The sequence below is a fragment of the Balaenoptera borealis genome (genome assembly GCF_965194805.1).
Source record: "Balaenoptera borealis genome assembly, chromosome: 11".
NCBI lineage: Eukaryota > Metazoa > Chordata > Mammalia > Artiodactyla > Balaenopteridae > Balaenoptera > Balaenoptera borealis.
This window is the reverse complement of record NC_138868.1, coordinates 49,290,278-49,307,777: the sequence shown is the minus strand read 5'-3', so window position 1 is coordinate 49,307,777 and position 17,500 is coordinate 49,290,278. Positions and strand designations below refer to the sequence as shown.

The 17,500-nt window shown below is 38.6% G+C and overlaps 3 protein-coding genes across 5 annotated transcripts in view; 2 read left to right on the top strand and 1 right to left on the bottom strand.

Annotated features, from left to right (window-relative positions):
- Window positions 1-17,500, top strand: part of ZNF215 (zinc finger protein 215) — a 259,348-nt gene that overhangs the window by 167,200 nt on the left and 74,648 nt on the right. The gene's annotated exons all lie outside the window — the stretch shown is intronic.
- Window positions 1-17,500, top strand: part of OR10A4 (olfactory receptor family 10 subfamily A member 4) — a 29,459-nt gene that overhangs the window by 498 nt on the left and 11,461 nt on the right.
- Window positions 12,404-17,493, bottom strand: OR6A2 (olfactory receptor family 6 subfamily A member 2). Its single transcript, XM_082341629.1, has one exon. The coding sequence runs from the start codon at window positions 17,308-17,310 to the stop codon at window positions 16,315-16,317; it is 996 nt and encodes a 331-aa protein (XP_082197755.1). The 5' UTR covers window positions 17,311-17,493; the 3' UTR covers window positions 12,404-16,314.

Here is a 17,500-nt window from a genome sequence, read left to right as displayed (position 1 = left end):
CCTCTCAAAGTATTTCCTCTAAGTGCAGTTTCTGACGCTAGTCAACTTTACTCTTATTTGCTGTAATCATGCTAAGTTGTATTAAAGAGACACATTTCTATGGCAACCAAAATTTTTTCCCTGGCCTTTACAGTCTCCTGCCATGATGGTCTCTCTAATAATGCGCTCTAAATATATTGTTTTCCTATTTTCCTGTTTTCCATTTACTTCCTCTTTTTTCCCCCATGGAATCTTCTCAGTTTAAGTAAGTTTTAAACTTTGGCTTCTTTGTCTTTGCTTTTAAAATTGGTATATGGGCTTTGTGTATGTACTAATGGTCTTGTAGTTTAACTTGGGGAGCACCATAATTGCAGGAGTTTGTCTAAACTACATCAATTCATTTGGTGATTAAAAGCCTATTTGTTTTCAAATTCACATTTGAAAGTTTTTCATTACTTTTTGATCTCAGAGGAGCATCCCGCCTAAAATATTTTTCAGAACAGAGATAGAGGATTGGAAATTCCCGGGTTCAGTGGATCTTTTCCTTTGCTAAACAAGATTGTCCTCTCTCTTCAAAATGTTCTCCTTGATGAGTCAATATTCCATCATTCTCAGGAAAATGGGAGAAATTTTAAAAAGGAATTAAAAGCCAGATAGGAAAGCAAAGATTCATGGCTGAATGCTAGAAAATTTATCTCAAATGACTGCTTTATGTTTATAGTGATCATTTAAGAAATAAGGATACCTAAAAACTTGGAGGAAAAATCCAAGAAGAGGAGGAAACCAGATCAGGAACAGACTAATGTAAGATAAGCCATGGTCTGAAGTAGAACACAGTTGAATCTGTATTCCATGCATGGGGTCAACACAAACAGGAAAATAACCAAGAAGTGACCTATTCAACAGTATGATTCAAAGACATGTTTGGCATAAGAGGAAGTCATGTCTTTGAATAACATTGAGAAGTAGCCACTTTAAACTGTCACAAATAAATATCATTACTAGCTTTCTTGAGAAGTATAAATTATTGAAATGATAAATATTTCTTAATTACAAATATAACTTGAAGCAATAGTTTTCCTGCAGACTAGATCTTGGAGTAACTGTTTCTTCTAGGAGTGGTCAGATTTACCAAGTATGTGAAGAAAACCCTTCTGTCCTCTTGACTTCAATGCTTCCACCTGCACAGTGGAGAAGGAACCCCAGAGCTCTGTGTTATCTTGGCAAGATCCCTTTACTTCTCAGTAGTTTCCTAAACTCACAGCTCTGCCATCACTCTCTGCCTTGAGCCTAAACAATTAACCCCAGATTTATGGGTTGAATTGTGTCCCCTAAAAGATACGTTAATAAATCCTCACCCCCAGTTGCTCAGAATGTGACCTTATTTGGAAATAGGGTGATTCCAGATGTAATTAGTTAAGATGAGGTCATATTGGAGTAGGGTGGCCCTTAATCCAATATAACTGGTATCCTTGTCAGAAGAGGAGAAAGAGACACACAGGCAGAATACCATGTGATGATGAGGCAGAGATTGAGGTGCTGTAACTGCAAGTCTGGGAATGCCAAAGGTTCCCAGCAAATCACCAAAAAAATTGAAGAGGCAAAGGAAGATTCTTCCCTACCAGTTTCAGATAAAGGATGGCTCTGCTGACACCTTGATTTTGAACTTCTAGCCTCCAGAAACTTGAGACAATGAATTTCTGTTGTTTTAAGCCACCCAGTCTGTGGTACTTTGTTACTGTAGCCCTAGGCAACTAATATACATGGTATGTGCTTATGTCCTTCATCTCTATTTATGCTTGATACAAGAAACCCACGGGCGTACAGTTCAGCATATACCTCTGCATGTTAAATTCTCATATGATTTAAACAGCCTCCTTTTGACTATATCTCATGCCCCTGTCTAAATCTGAAATCTTTTTCTTGTGTCCTGTGGAACATGAGGTCAGACAGCAGAACGAAACCAGACTTTCCTGTAAAGTCAAAGCTTCCTGTACTGACATCTCAAATACATCTGGCACATTCCCTTCTAAGGAATTTTAAACTTGCTGTTATCTTCGTTCAGAATGCTCTTCTCTCAGATAACTGAATGACTCCCTCTTTCAATTCCTTTAGGTCTTTAATTCAATATAACTTTCTCAGAAAGGCCTTTCTAATCTCCTTATGTGAAGTTGCCATCATATGCTTGCTATTTCCTTTCTATTTCTCTTCCCTGATGTATTTTTTTGAAGTATAGTTGATTTACAATATTATATTAGTTTCGGGTGTACAATACAGTGATTCAATATTTTTATAGATTATACTCAATTTAAACTTATTACAAAATAATAGACATATTTCCCTCTGCCGTACAATACATCCTTTTTGCTTATTTATTTTATACATAGTAGTTTGTATCTCTTAATCCCTTACCCTTTTCATCCCTGATGTGTTTTTTACCTTAGCACTTTTCACCATAAAATGTAATTTATAATTTATTTTGTTTGGAAGGAAAAATTCAATAGGGTGTTGTATAAAATTGATATAAACACCTAATAATAACTTAAATGAACTATTAAAAAGTGCTGACCTGAAACAAATAGACTGCAAGATATTTCTCCAACAAAGATGGGTTTATTCAAGATCAGCAGAGAATTGCAGTTTGGGGTCTGCATCTTTGGCAAGCCACATGCAAGTCCCCACACAGTAAGGGAAGGAGAATACTTTTATAGAAGGAGCAAGGAAGTTGGGAAGGCCATAGTAAACAAAGAGTCCATGGCTTTTCATGTTTGAGTCCTTGACAGGAACAAAGAGGAATCTTCCTTCTTCCTTTTGGACTCTGCTATTGTCCCAAGGTGTGAGAGCTTCCTCTTTGATCTCCTGACTCTATTTAATTGAGGTTGCTGTTTATTATTGTTTTTACACTTTTCCCCTTTTTATCAAGATTTTTCTCTGAAAGCATTGCTGATCAAGTCAGGTTTTCCAATTTCAGTGGCTTTTTTGCCCATCTGTGCCAGGAAGTGCCTTTCTTCCTGTAAGTGTACTGTGAGTGTAGGTCTCACATTGGAGGGAAAGTGCACAGATTGAAAACCTATTGGAGTCACATCTGAGTAATGAGGGGTAAGAGGGAGAACTCTCAGGCACTTTTTATCTGAAGCCCATATGTTATCAAGATCATAGACACTGGAGGTCATCTGAAGTTTTACGTCATCATCAAAGGTTTGGTGACAAACTTCCAACAAACCTAATCTGGATATCTTGGGAAAACTTCTCATCCAATGTCATCTGATTCAGTTCTGTGAAATCTTTACTTTCAGGTCACCAGATGATGTGCTGTCCAATCAGGATTTGATGCTTTCTTTACATATGTCATGTGAATCCAAGAGTCTATCTATTCCTTGGAGTTTGGTGACATAAGGATTGGTTAGCAGTGCCTGAAAGAGACCTCTCCAACTAGGTTGAGGAGACCTCTTCTGGAGGTATCTTTTCCAAAAGATGATATCTCCAGGTTGCAAGCTTTGATGCTTAAGATCTTTGTCTCTTGAGAGTGCACTGTGAAATGATTGATGTACCAAAATACGGTTATTTTTAATAGAAGCAATTAGGCCTTTGCAATATCAGAGTATCTCTCCTTTTATCAGTTTTGGATCAAAAGAAGCAGAAGCCAAGTGCATTGGGCATCCTGTGACTCTCTCAAAGGGTGAGAGCTTATGAGTTCCAAAAAGGGTAGATCTGAAATGTAGAAGGACCAACAGCAATGATACTGGCCAAGGTATTTGGAGGGCCTGTACAAATTTTGCAAATTGAATCTCAATAATGCTGTTAGTATGTTTGACTAAACCAGAGCATTGAGGGTGATAAGCAAAGTGAATATGTTGTAAAACCAGCATAGTTGTTGAAGTATCTGGCCAGTAAAATGGGTTTCTTGGTCATTATTAAGTTTGAGAGGAGTTTCCTAGGTAGGGATTATCTTTTCTAGAAGGACTTTGGCCAGAGAAAAGGCCTTTCTGCAAGGGGAGGCTTCAATCTAGTGTGAAGATATGCAGATCATGACTAAAACATATTTATACCCATTAGACAGAGGAAGTTGTATGAAATATATTGACCAGACCTCAAATGATCCATTAGGCAGTTTAAATTGTTTAGGAACAGTACAAACAGGCTTCCTTGCGTTGCACTTTGGGCAAGTGGAACAAGTGAGGTAGGCACTCTTTGCAACCTTGTTACTCTTTCCCACCAATATCGATTCATGAGTGCCATCATTTTGTCAGTGGACCAACAGTGGTGAGGAATGGGCATTTTAGAGTCTCCAGGAGGACTGGTGTTACTGAACCAAACTTGGGCCTACTTGCCCATGCACAGTAAACTCGATATACTGACACCTGGCTGTGGTGAAGAGAAGTGAAGCATTTATTGCAAGGTCAAGCAAGGAGTATGGGCAGCTAATGCTCAAAAGACCAGAACTCCCCAATGGATTTAAGGGAAGGGTTTTTAAAGACAGGGTGAGTGAGAGTGTTGCAGGGTGCCTGATCAGCTTGTGGACTTTTTTCTGATTGGTTGGTGGTGAGGTAATTAGGAGTGAACATCATCAGCCTTATGGTACCAACTGTTCTGGGTCTGTGTGCTTGTGGTCAGCATGCAGTTAACTTCTTCTACCTGGTTGTGGTTTCAGTATCTGCAGAACAGCTCAAGATATGGCTCAGATATTATATATAGCCTTTGAGAGGAACTAAAGTCCTTGACTTTGTTGCATGGCTAAACTATTATTGTTTTGTCTTGCTTGACTGTTTCCCTTCATTTCTGTGTTTTCTCAGTTCTCTGATTAAATTTACTCTTTGGAACTTGGGCAAGGCCTAGGAGGCTAAAGTTTTTCTACAAACAAGTGACAGGGGACATGGCAGGGTCCTGCTCAGTTACACTGGGTTTTTATTTAGTCCAAAGTGGAACTTTCTCTTGTTATCAAATCAATAATAAGAAGAAATGGGACCGTGGCTTCACAGTCAGCTTCAGTTGAAACTGTCTAATCTCAAATCAGAACAAAGTACCAAATGAGTACTGGCATAGAGAACAAGGCCTTAATGGAAATGTTAAACCTCAACATAAATCCTGAACAATGCCTTGAGAGCTTCAAACGCAAAGAGAGCATGAGCTCAGATGCAGGAGAAAGAAATACCTTCAAACTCCAGGGTCAGTGAGAAAAGCAATGAGCCTATGGGGTCAATTGTGGCTATGGCACCTGTTTACTCACCATCTCCACAGCCTTCAGGGGTCTTCTCTGGTCCTTATACGGGCCACCAAAATGTTGACCTAAAATAAATAAACTGCCAGATATTTCTCCAGCAAAGATGGGCTTATTCAGGATTAGCAGAGAATTGCAATTTGAGATTGGCAACCATGGCAAGCCATGTGCATCTCCCCACATAGCAAGGGAAGGAGAATGCTTTTACAGAGGGAGGAAGGAAGTTGGGAGTGCTATAGTAAACAAAGAGTCCATGGGTTTTCATTGTACAAGTCCTTGACAGGAACTAAGAGAATTGTTCATCCTGTTGAACTCTGTTATCATCCTGAGACATAAGAGCTTCCCCTTCTGGTCTATTTAATTGAGGTTTCTGTCTATTAATTTTTTTAGAAAAGTAATGATTTCTGGAATTAGAAAGAATTGACTAGACAACAGTGCTTCCAAACTGATTTCAAACCTTTTACTATACTGATATGGCTAGATCAGGTAAGTGAAGAGGGATATGTGTAGACAAATAACTTGTTTTCGTCAAAGAATTGACTCTCTTCTGTTATGTTTAGAGAGAGGTTGTAGAAATGTGGAATTCATGGTGGTGTGGTTAGAAGGTAGCTGATATTGATGCCGAAAGCTCAGCTTCTCTGTACACTGGTGCAGAATCGAACCTGAGACAGAGTTTTGGGTGAAATAGAAAAGGATAGCTTTATAACTTTGCCAGGCAAAGGGGGACAGAGCAGGCTCCTGCCTTGAAAAACTGTGTCCCAACTTGGAGAGGATAGTGAGAAGTTTTATAGTAATAGTTCAAAGAGGGCATGGTCAGCTCATGGACATTCTTCTGATGCATTGGGGGTGAGGTAAGAAGGAGTCAGCATCATCAGCCTTCAGGTTCCAACTTGTCTGAGGTCTACATGCTTGTGGGCAGCATACTATTGTTAATCATTAACTTCTCCCACCTGGAGGAGGTTTCAGCATCTGCAGAATAGCTCAAAGACATTGTTGTGTGTATCCTTTCATGGGGAAACAGGACCTTGCCCAAGGCTGCACTATTGTTTCTCTTGACTGTTTGTTTCTCCCTGGTCTCACATCCCCTGCCTTCCCTAATTAGCAACTGCTTGACTCTGCCTGTTGGAACTCAGGGAAGGTCATGGAAGCTGAATGAAGGCTATCTCCTGTAATCAGAGAAACCGGGAACACAGAAAGGCTTTGTGCCTAGGAGCCCCACAGGGCCCTGCTCAGTATCAATAGATGAAACAAATTATTATTGACTGACAGAGTGATATTGGTTGGATGCAGATATTTGGTTACTTACTGCATTATTTTGCCCTTAATGTCATCATCCATAACATTTCTACTTATATGTAAATAAAATAAAAACGCATGTTAACACATTTGGTAGATGTCACAAGTCTAGGAGCGACAGCTAAGGACGTGGCTTACAAAATAAGACCTAAAGTAAAAGTTTCTTTTACTGTAATGATGGGTGATGGTCATAATTATAAATTTAGTCATAGGTTATTAAAATCTGAATTATATAACAAAAGCAGCTGCACAGATTTAATTGTATGGTAGCATCGATTTGTCAATGTCTAGAGATTTATAAGAACTATAAGATGGATATTGGTCCTTAGTAGCAAATATGGGGAGAGAGAAGGTCTTCAGAATATATTTTATAGGCAAAAGAAGAACATAGAAAAGATGGTGAGTGAAGATAAAGAAGTTAGTCAATAGTCAACAGAGAGTAAGTCCTTTTTCAGGAAAGTGTTTCAGATTAGGTGCTGGTGATCAGGAATTGTTGTGAGAGAGCTAGATTTAGAGGAGCTCTCCAAATTACTTGTGGAGTTTGAGGGCATGGGCTATTGTTAGAGCTACTTCTTTTAAAAATATTCTGACATCATCTGATCTGCTAAGTGCTGATGCTGAAAAATGGAGACACTGCATTCCAAAGTGGTGAAGCTAAGGGAGATTGTTATAGGAGAGAGAGAGACGCCTGGAGGCTATAGAAATAGTGAAATTCAACAACTGGCACTACTGATGGCAGACAGATAAAGGTGGGTAAAGTGCAGTTACTTAGTCATTAGATACACGTTTGGGAGAGGAGAAAGAAAGATTCCAGATGTGTTTTAGATGTAAGTTTACCAGAAACATGGGAGTGAAAAGACCATGTATTTATTAAAAAAAAAAAAAAAGAATTATTGAACTCTTACTAGTATCAGATACAGGAAATAAATTTATGAAAAAAACAGACTTGTTCATGCTTTTATGAAGCTTACTCGAATGGAAAAAATGGCAAAAAAAAATACAAACACGTGGAAGCTAAACAATATGCTGCTAAACACAAATCGATAAACCTTTAGCCAGACTCATTGAGAAAAAAAGGAAGAGGACCCAAATCAATAAAATCAGAAAAGAAAAAGGTGGCATTACAGCTGACACCACAGACATACAAAGAACCGTAAGAGACCACTATAAGCAACTATATGCCAATAAAATGGACAACCTAGAAGAAATGGACAAACTTTTAGAAAGTTACAACCTCCCAAGATTGAACCGGAAAGAAAATTTTAAAAATATGAACAGACCAATTATCAGTACTAAAATTGAATCAGTAATTTAAAATCTCCCAAAAACACAAAAGTCCAGGACCAGATGGCTTCACAGATGAATTCTATCAAAAGATTAGAGAAGAGTTAATACCTATCCTTCTGAAACTATTCCAAAAAATAGTTGCAGAGGAAGGAACACTTCCAAACTCGTTCTATGAGGCCAACATTACCCTATACGAAAACCAGACAAAGGTATCACAAAAAAGAAAATTATAGGCCAATATCGCTGATGACCATAGGTACAAAAATCCTTGACAAAATACTAGCAAACCAATTCCAACAATCCATTAAAAGGATCACACACCATGATCAAGTGGGATTTATCCCAGGGTTACAAGGATTTTTCAATATCCACAAATCAATCAGTGTGACATAACCACATTAACAAATTGAAGAATACAAACCATATGACCATCCCAGTAGATGAAGAAAAAGCTTTTGATAAAATTCAACATCCATTTATGATACAAACTCTCCAGAAAGCAGGCATAGAGGAAACATACCTCAACATAATGAATGCCATATATGACAAACACACAGCTAACATCATACTCAACAGTGAAAAGCTGAAAGCATTTTCTCTAAGATCTGGAACAAGACAAGGATGCCCACTTTCACCACTTTTATTCAACATTGTTTTGGAAGTCCTAGTCACAGCAATCAGAGAAAAAAAAGAAATAAAAGGAGTCCAAATTGAGAAAAAAGAAATAAAAGTGTCACTGTTTGCAGATGACATGATACTATACATAGAAACATAGTTTTCTGCTACCAGAAAGCTACTAGAGCTCATCAATGAATTCTGTAAAGTTGCAGGGTACGAAATTAATACACAGAAATCTGTTGCATTTCTATACACTAACAACAAAATATCAGAAAGAGAAATTTAAAAAACAATCCTATTTACCATTACATCAAAATGAATAAAATACCTAGGAATAAACCTACCTAAGGAGGCAAAATACCTGTACTCCAAAAACTATAAGATACCGATGAAAGAAATCAAAGATGACACAAACAGATGGAGAAATATACCATGTTCTTGGATTGGAAGAATCAATATTGTCAAAATAACTATACTTCCCAAGGCAATCTACAGATACAGCGCAATCCTATCAAATTCCCAATGGCATTTTTCACAGAAGTAGAAGAAAAAAATTTTTAATTTGTATGTAGACACAAAAGACCCCAAATAGCCAACGCAATCTTGAGAAGAAAAACAGAGCTGGAGGAATCAGGCTCCTTGACTTCAGACTATACTTCAAAGCTACAGTAATCAAAACAGTATGGTATTGACACAAAACAGACATGTAGATCAATGGGACAGCCACACAATTTCCCACACACTTACCTTTGCATACTAGTTACCAGCACTGACTTTAGTGTCAGAACAAGGCTACTAGCTGTGACATCCTAAACAGAATATTTAACAGTTAGGTACTTCAATACCCACTGGTGTAAAATAGCATAATGTTAATAATGCCTACCTTACTGGTTTGTTGTGAGAATCAATGTGATAATGCACGGATAATGCACTAGACTCATACATGATACTCACATGTCTTTGTTTAAACACGCAGCTGTTTTCATTTTCACTCTTTTACTTTTTTAATGTTATATTCTGGGGGAATGTGGTAAGCCCAATTTCCTGGGAAACAGGATTATAACATCTTTGAAAAGTTCTGAGTTGCAGATCACTCATGCTTCCTTTCTTATCCTCTCTAACATGTTGCTTTTGTGTATTCAGTCACACCCCTGTTACGTCATATCCTCCTCCAGGTTTTGGCCACGAATGTACCTCTCAGCAGGCTCTATTTTGTATCGTGGAGAGACACAGAATTCTCTCTATTTTCCTTGTTTCAGAACTAACAGCACTGAGCTCCAGGATCTCTATGGTACCTGAGGAAAGAAATCCTTTCATTAAACTATAGAACTTTTTGTCAGTCTTTTGTGTGCTTGTTCTCAAGAGAAAACACAGACACCAACAGGCTTCTTCTGGAACAAGAAACATATATTCTGTGCCCTAGTCCAACACCCAAACGACATCACAGCTGCCCAAAGTTCCCCAACCTTGGGTAAAGACGTACTGGATCTTCATTTCCCCGTTCGTTCCCCACAATACCCTTTCTCCCACCCCAAGACGGTGCCTGCAGCCATTTTTCCCAAGCCGCTCCTCATCTTCCTTGGAACTTTCTTCAGGGATCAACGAATCTCACCTGGTACCTTCAACCACTTACCAGGGTCCACCTGCCCTCTCTTCAAGAGTGAAAAATTCTGCAGACATTTGCACTAATCAAGGGAAAGCAGGCTGGTTTGCCTATTTTTGTGCTTCCTGGAGATCCATGTCTGGTCTCTGCTCAGGCTGCATGGTTGGTGCTGCTGCACTGAGCCCAGAAGACTGGAGCCGGGGCAGGAGGGTATATTTAACACTCACCGTCCCTTCCTCCCATGGGCTTGTTAACACACAGTCTCTCCTGGCTCCGGGGAAATTCTGTGTGCTGCCAATACTGTGTCCCAGGGACCTGGACAGGGAAGCTGAATCTCCACCCACCTACCTATTCCTCTTTCTACCGGGACATGTTTAACTATACGTGTGGATAGGGTGTAGCCCTTTTTTCTTACTACCATATGCAAGGTAATGCAGCACCAAATTACTCAAAAACCAGGATGAGAACCCTAAGTCAGTTAATAAGGTAATTAATACATTCATTTGTTCATTCATTACAAAAAATCACATCCTGCTTTTATTGAGCTCTTTTTATGTACAGGGCACTGTGCTATACATTCTTTGGAGTAAAACTATGTAGATCATGGTTTCTGTCCTTTAGGAACTTCTAGTATTCTAATTAAAATTAGAAGTATACACTGTAATGAGCGTAGCATGTGACATGGGCCAAAAGAGAGGTGCAAAGTGCTCTAGGAACACCAATGAGAGAGAAATGGTTTCTAACATAATCTAGAAAAGGTTTCATCAAAGAGGTGTCATTCCAGACTCATGGCAGGAAGGTAGCGTGAAAATAGCGTGATGGGAAATAATTTTGGTCCAGTAATCAGAAGATCTGGTTTTTAATCTAGGTTCCATCCTTCTGAAGACATTTAACCTTCAAAAATTGTCTTTATTCCTCAGTTTTTTATCTCATAAAACATGGTAATAATAATTCCGTTGTCACATCATATTATTAATATTAGTTTCAAAAGTAATATGTATAGGAAAACAGTTCTAAAACTGTCTAGTGATAAGTATACAAATGTAAAATATTACCTGTGTTGGAATATGAACCACAGCCATGATTTGATCAGAAGAAATGATGTGAGAGGGCTTTCAGTGTAGAGAGACTAGCACAAGAAAGAATGCAGCATAATGACAGCAGAAGGTGAGACAGGTGACTAGAGTCCTCTGCCTTGGACTCCAGGAAGCACTCAGTCATTTGACGAGCATTTGTGGAGTATGTACTATGAGCTGAGAATAGTGTGAAATGGCAATCCCTTCTGTCTGTCAGGTTATCCACAAGAGAGTGGTGAGCCTACAGTATCTCTGCTCTTAATCGTGCCTCAGTAACCATAAAATCGAGAATCAAGTGCTAGAAGTTTTGCAAGAGCAAAGGACCAAGAGATATACTTGTGTCTCTGTGAGTAGCCAAAGGTGGATGAAGAGAGTGAAACAGGGGCCTGAAAAAGTGAGAAATTCTAGAGAGATTTTAGATTCAAGAGAGGTAAACTCCTAAAGATCCTAGAGGATAACTTCCAGGCAGTATCTGTCTATTGTAACCTGTTATTTAAGGGAATGCTAGTGATTTGTTGTAAATAGGATGTAAAATTTGTTCCAAAATACTCTGCTTTAGTCCTGCCTGAGAAGACCTCAAATGAAACTGTGATGTATCAACCCTTCCTAGGTATATTGGCAGGTATATGTGTGATCTCAGAATACACCAGTGACATAAATAGGATGTGACAACTGGTAGTGGTGGATTCATTTACATTGTTTACACTTCTATGACCAGGAGATGAGTTTTTTTTTAATTTTTAAAATTTATTTATTTATTTATTTATTAAAATTAATTAATTAATTTATTTTTGGCTGTGCTGGGTCTTCGTTTCTGTGCGAGGGCTTTCTCTAATTGCTGAGAGCAGGGGCCACTCTTCATCGCGGTGCGCGGGCCTCTCACTGCGGAGCACAAGCTCCAGAGGCTCAGGCTCAGTAGTTGTGGCTCACGGGCCCAGTTGCTCCGCGGCATGTGGGATCCTCCCAGACCAGGGCTCGAACCCGTGTCCCCTGCACTGGCAGGGGGGACTCTCAACCACTGCGCCACCAGGGAAGCCCCGAGTTTTATTAAAAAAAAAAAAAAAAACAAGTACAGTAGTGTCTTCCTACATATCTCCAAATACATGTCAAAAAAGATGGGTGTTTGTAGTTTAGCTTTGTTTTTGCTCAGAAATGCAGTCAAACAGGAGTTTGTTTCCAAGTGACCCACTGAGCAGTGTAAACACTTCTGTTTATTTCAAATAAAATATATTTGTATTATTTATCATTTATACTATGTACTCATACCACACTACCTTCTGTATCAGGTAGTCCAATAGAAACATACCTGTTTTGTTCTTTAAAAAACTGGCTAGAATTTGATGGAGAAGGATAGACTTAGCTCTTCCCATACTCCATCCATTTGTTTTCTTTGTCTAAAAGCATATGGTGTATTGGCACTATTCTGGAAAGCCTGGACCACTGGTCTTCATGAAATGAGACTATGGAACACGAAAATCAGGGAAGGTAATAGCTTCCTAAGGAATGACTGTAAGAGAAAATGAAAACACCTGTGCTATAAGCCCTCTCTCTTCTCTGCAATGCATGGAGCTGTCCACTCATGCTTGCCTGCACCAGATGGTGACATCTGAAAGAGCTGGTATCGTTGGTTAGAGTTGCTAAATATATAAAGCAAAAATGATGTGTCTAAAGAAAGAAAGAAAGAAAAAAAAGAAACCAGAAGAAAAAAAGTGTGTAACTCCCACATCAATGATACATTATTAATAATAATCAATAAAAATTAATAAAATAAGAAAAAAATGTGTCAATTATACTTTAATTCTCCCTTATCAATCAGCTAGATTAAAACAACATCAATGCATGAATTCCATGAGAATTAAAAATCCAGAAAATTTTGAAAAAGTTAATATGAAGTCACTGAAATCAATTGAATTCTATTAAATTATTTAGCATAAAAAGGCTGACAATATGTTTCTTTTTAAAATAAACTTTTTATTTTGGAATAATATTGGATTTATAGAAAAGTTTTAAAGAGAGTTCTCACATTCTCCTCCCCCAGTTTGTTTCTCCTAATATTATCACCTTACCTTACTGTGTATACTTTCAAAACCAAGAAAGCAAGATTTGCACATTTTTAAACTAAACTCCAGGATTTGTTCAGATCTTACCAGGTTTTCCATATCCTTTTTACATTCCAGGATCCAGTCTAAGTTACCACATTCCATTTAGGTATCTTGTCCCTAAGTCCCCTATATTTGACAGTTTCTTGTCTTTATTTGTATTTCACAACTGTAAGGGTTTTTTAATGAGGCAGAATAGGGGTTTTAGTACTACAGAAGAATGTTATTTTTTTTTAATGCTCTTTTCCAGAAAGGTTTTTGGACGTTTTCTGACTCTGTTCAATACGAAATGTTAGGAAATAGTAAAAGATATTGGAATATTAAGTTCAAGAAAAAAAATGTTAATCACAGTCTAAAATTCATCTGCACAAGGTTGTAGTGTGCAAAAATTTATAATAAAAACCAAAAGGAAAATTGCAATCATACTGTGAAGAAACTTGAAGGACAGACTAAGAAACTTGGAGTTTACTCAAGGTTGATGGGAACCAGTAGATATTTTTGAGCACAGAAGCTGTCTACGTTGATCCTCACTTGCTCTGTAGATGTTAGTTGCCTCTGGCCACGCTGGGTATCTCTCCTATCTGAAAGACCCTGTATGGATCCAGTACTTCTATTTCCTGTAATGATGAAGGAGACTGGAGACTTCCCCCAGACACTACCCTGGCAAAAGGGAATTACAAAAGAGTAACATTATTTATGCAATATTTTGAAGGATTGGCAGATTATAAAGATGATTTGAAAGAAACAGGATCAAATGTAATAGGGTAAAAAAAAGTCCTCTATCTAGGTTTATAGACAAAATAATTATATCAATGGACTATGAGAAATAATCTGATAATTAATAGTTCATTTGAAAATCTTAGGTTTGGAATATAAAATTCAATATCAGCCATGCGGATAATATGACTATGAACATGCAGTTCAAGTCAAGAGAAGTGTCAGTCCCACCAGAGTTCACATGGACTCATCTCATTTTTGTTGTTGAAAGATATATAAGTGCAGGAGACTGTGCTAAACACTTTTCCTATACCTGAAGTATTTGGTTTCAAATTTTGAAGTCAGAATTAGAGGTGTTTTTTTAAACTCAAAAAAAAAAATAATGCATTTTATTGGAAAATAAAGAAAAGCACAGTAAAGGAAATCAACATCACATATTTACTTCCTGATAAGGAGATTCATAAAACAGCTACGCTATTGATGCCCAGAGGAAGACATTCCCATCCCAGACCACTACCCCCTTTCAGAAACTTATTCTATGGGGGAAGGTGAAAGATAGATTTTTGATGAACTGTATATCCCATCATTTATAAATTATAATAGCAAGACACTTATAAGTTTATGTAACTGTTTTGGCACAAATAAATGTGAATATTACATTAAATAAATAGGGACCAGCTAATAATGCCTGATAACCTTGCTAGTAGACTTTTGCATACTTTTTAAAATTGAAATACAGTTAATTTACAATATTATATTACTTTCAGGTGTACAAGACAGTGATTTAATATTTTATATAGATTATAGCCTTTCATATCCTTTCTTAAACTGTAGAAAACTATAGGAAGATAAACTGCAACAGCAGAAGGCTTCCACATCTAAAGAGAGAAGCTTCATGTAGCCTGTTCTGGGTCTTGGGTGACTGTAAGGAGTTAAATTTCCAAAAATCATACTGACATACCCTCTAACCATCTCTCTGTCCAGATGAATAAAGGGGCCTATTTTATTGGCTAAGAAATGTTTATTTAAATAAATATGCTGGTAATAATACCTTTGTCACAGAATGCAATGTATAAGAGCAAGGGGTTCATTGTATAGTTACTGCTACTATTTCAGTCAAATTCCTTCTAGTCTTATTTAAATAAATGAACAAATAGACTGATACTATTTTGTATAGTATAGTATTTTGATACTATTACATAATCTAATTTTTCATTTATTAGGAATATTTTTCTGTCATTAGCTCTATTTAGATCATGGTATTTTAATGTCTGCATTCCATTTAATGTATAAACTACAAATTATTTAACCAGTCCTCTGTGGAAATTTAGCATAGTTCCATATTTTTCTTATAGTAAATACAAATGTCTGTCTGCACAAATATTTCTTAATCAGAATGTTTTCAATACTTTTAGCATTTGTGATATATATTGCCAAATTTTCTTCTAACAAGGCTGAGTCATTTTGTACCTCCTCATACCCTAGCAAAGTGTGAGGGGTTTAGTTCCTGAACCTGCCAGTCCTACCTACAGGTGTGACACACATGCCTTGCCTACATGGCTCCAAATTATATTCATTTATTATATTTCTTTATAGCTACCATGTGGTAGATACTATTCTGGGCCCTGGTAATAAAATGATGAACAAACAAATGTGATCCCTAGTTCCATGGAGCTTATAGTCTAATTAGAGAGACTGAAGATTAAATAAACAACTGCAATCAGCCACTCCACTAGTTCAGTGTGGGCACTGACCTCGGTAAATCAGGAAATGAAGCTCTAAACCCCTGTAGTCCAGGAGGTGATATGTTGCCAATACAAAAATTCACAGTTTCCTATCTCCTTGCCTTGTAATTCACAGTAGGTGATCACATGGGGCCCCACTACCTCATAGGCTACAGTTGGTGTCCTCCGGCTAGAAGAGATCTCATCCAGAAGTCTCCTGATGCTTTTCCATAATGAAGCGTGTGTTTCCTTGAATGGCTTCCTCCTTCCACTTCCCTTTTCTGTATCTTCTGCCTCAGAACTAAAACCCAGTAACAAACCCAGTAAGAGCCATTTAGAGAGATGCTAGTTCTGCATTTTTTTTTTTTTTTTTTTGCTTTTTGCTTTTTTGCTTTTGCTTGTGCTCATAGTCATCCCTTTCCACCCCACCAGGATGCATGATTCATGAACCTGCTCTACGTAAATTACAATAGAGCAGACAACATGGGATCAACTTCTAGCCTGTACGTTAAGACCTTGTCTTGAAGAAATACAATTTCAAGCTTGTAATCCACCTCTCTTCCTCCTTCTGAACTAGTTCTTTGGTGGTACCTTTGAAACTCTAGTCCCTAATTTAAGCTCTAAGAGCTCCTCTGGACTTCATAGAAGACATAGATCCTAAGTTTAAGAGCATTATCTAAGATTTAACACATCCCTTCTACCCAACTCTGCTAGCTTTCCCAGGCTTAGCATCATGGCCTTGGTATAGGCGCAGAGTACGGTGTAAGGCTCTCTTTACCTCTTGGTTGCGCAAGCAGTAAATGATAGGGTTGAGCAGTGGTACAATGACAGCGTAGAGTACAGACACCAGCTTGTTGGTGTCAAAAGCTGAGATTGCCTTTGGGCGGGCATAGATGAAGATACTGGCTGCATAGAAGATGACCACAACAGTGAGATGAGAGGCACAGGTGGAAAAGGCTTTATGGCGCCCAGCAGCTGAGGGAATGCACATCACAGCACTGGTGATGGCCATATAGGAGGCCCCGGTGACAGAGAGTGGCCCCAGCAGTATAAAAATGGCCAGGACAAAGTCTGTAAGCTCTGCTGTAGACATGTCAGTGCATGAAAGGTTGAGCAATGGGGAGACATCACAGAAAAAGTGGTTGATGGTGTTGGGGCCACAGTAAGAGAGGTGAGAAATGAGAAAAACCTTGACCATGGAGATGCCAAAACCTCCAGCCCAGGAGCCAGCTACCAGCTGCACACACAGCCGGCCACTGACAATGACAGGGTAGTGGAGAGGATGGCAGATGGCCACATAACGATCATAAGCCATAACTGCGAGGAGGACACACTCAGTGCATCCCAGGCCCAGGAAAAAGTAGAGCTGTGTCATGCAGCCCTCAAAGGAGATCAGCTGCCCATGGCCCTGTTTGGACCCAACAAAGCCAGCTAGCATCTTGGGAATAGTGACAGTAACGTACCAAATCTCCAGGAAGGACATGTTAGCCAGAAAGAAGTACATGGGTTTGTGGAGGCTGGGGTGGTTCCTGATTGCCATAATGATGAGTATGTTCTCAGTCAGCACCAGCACATAGGCCAGCAGAGAAAGGGCAAATAACAGTGCCCGCAGTGGCACAGGAGCTGGGAAGCCCAGCAAGACAAACTCACTCACTCTCCCACTCTGGTTCTTCCTCTCCATGGTGTCAGTCATGCCTGCTGCTCTTCAGAAGAGAATAGTGTCCTCAGGAGGCAGCAGCAAGAACCCAGCCTTCCTCTCGCTGGAAGAATTAGTAGAATGAATCGATGTTGCTCATTCGTATTAGTAGAATGCAACGTGTGTAGTGCATATAATTCATCGCTGAGCTGAGGCCGTTGTTCTCGTCTGTAATCTGGGAATGAGC

Coding starts and splice junctions, on each gene's coding strand:
- OR6A2 (XM_082341629.1), bottom strand. CDS start 17,310: ATGACTGACACCATGGAGAGGAAGAACCAGAGTGGGAGAGTGAGTGAG.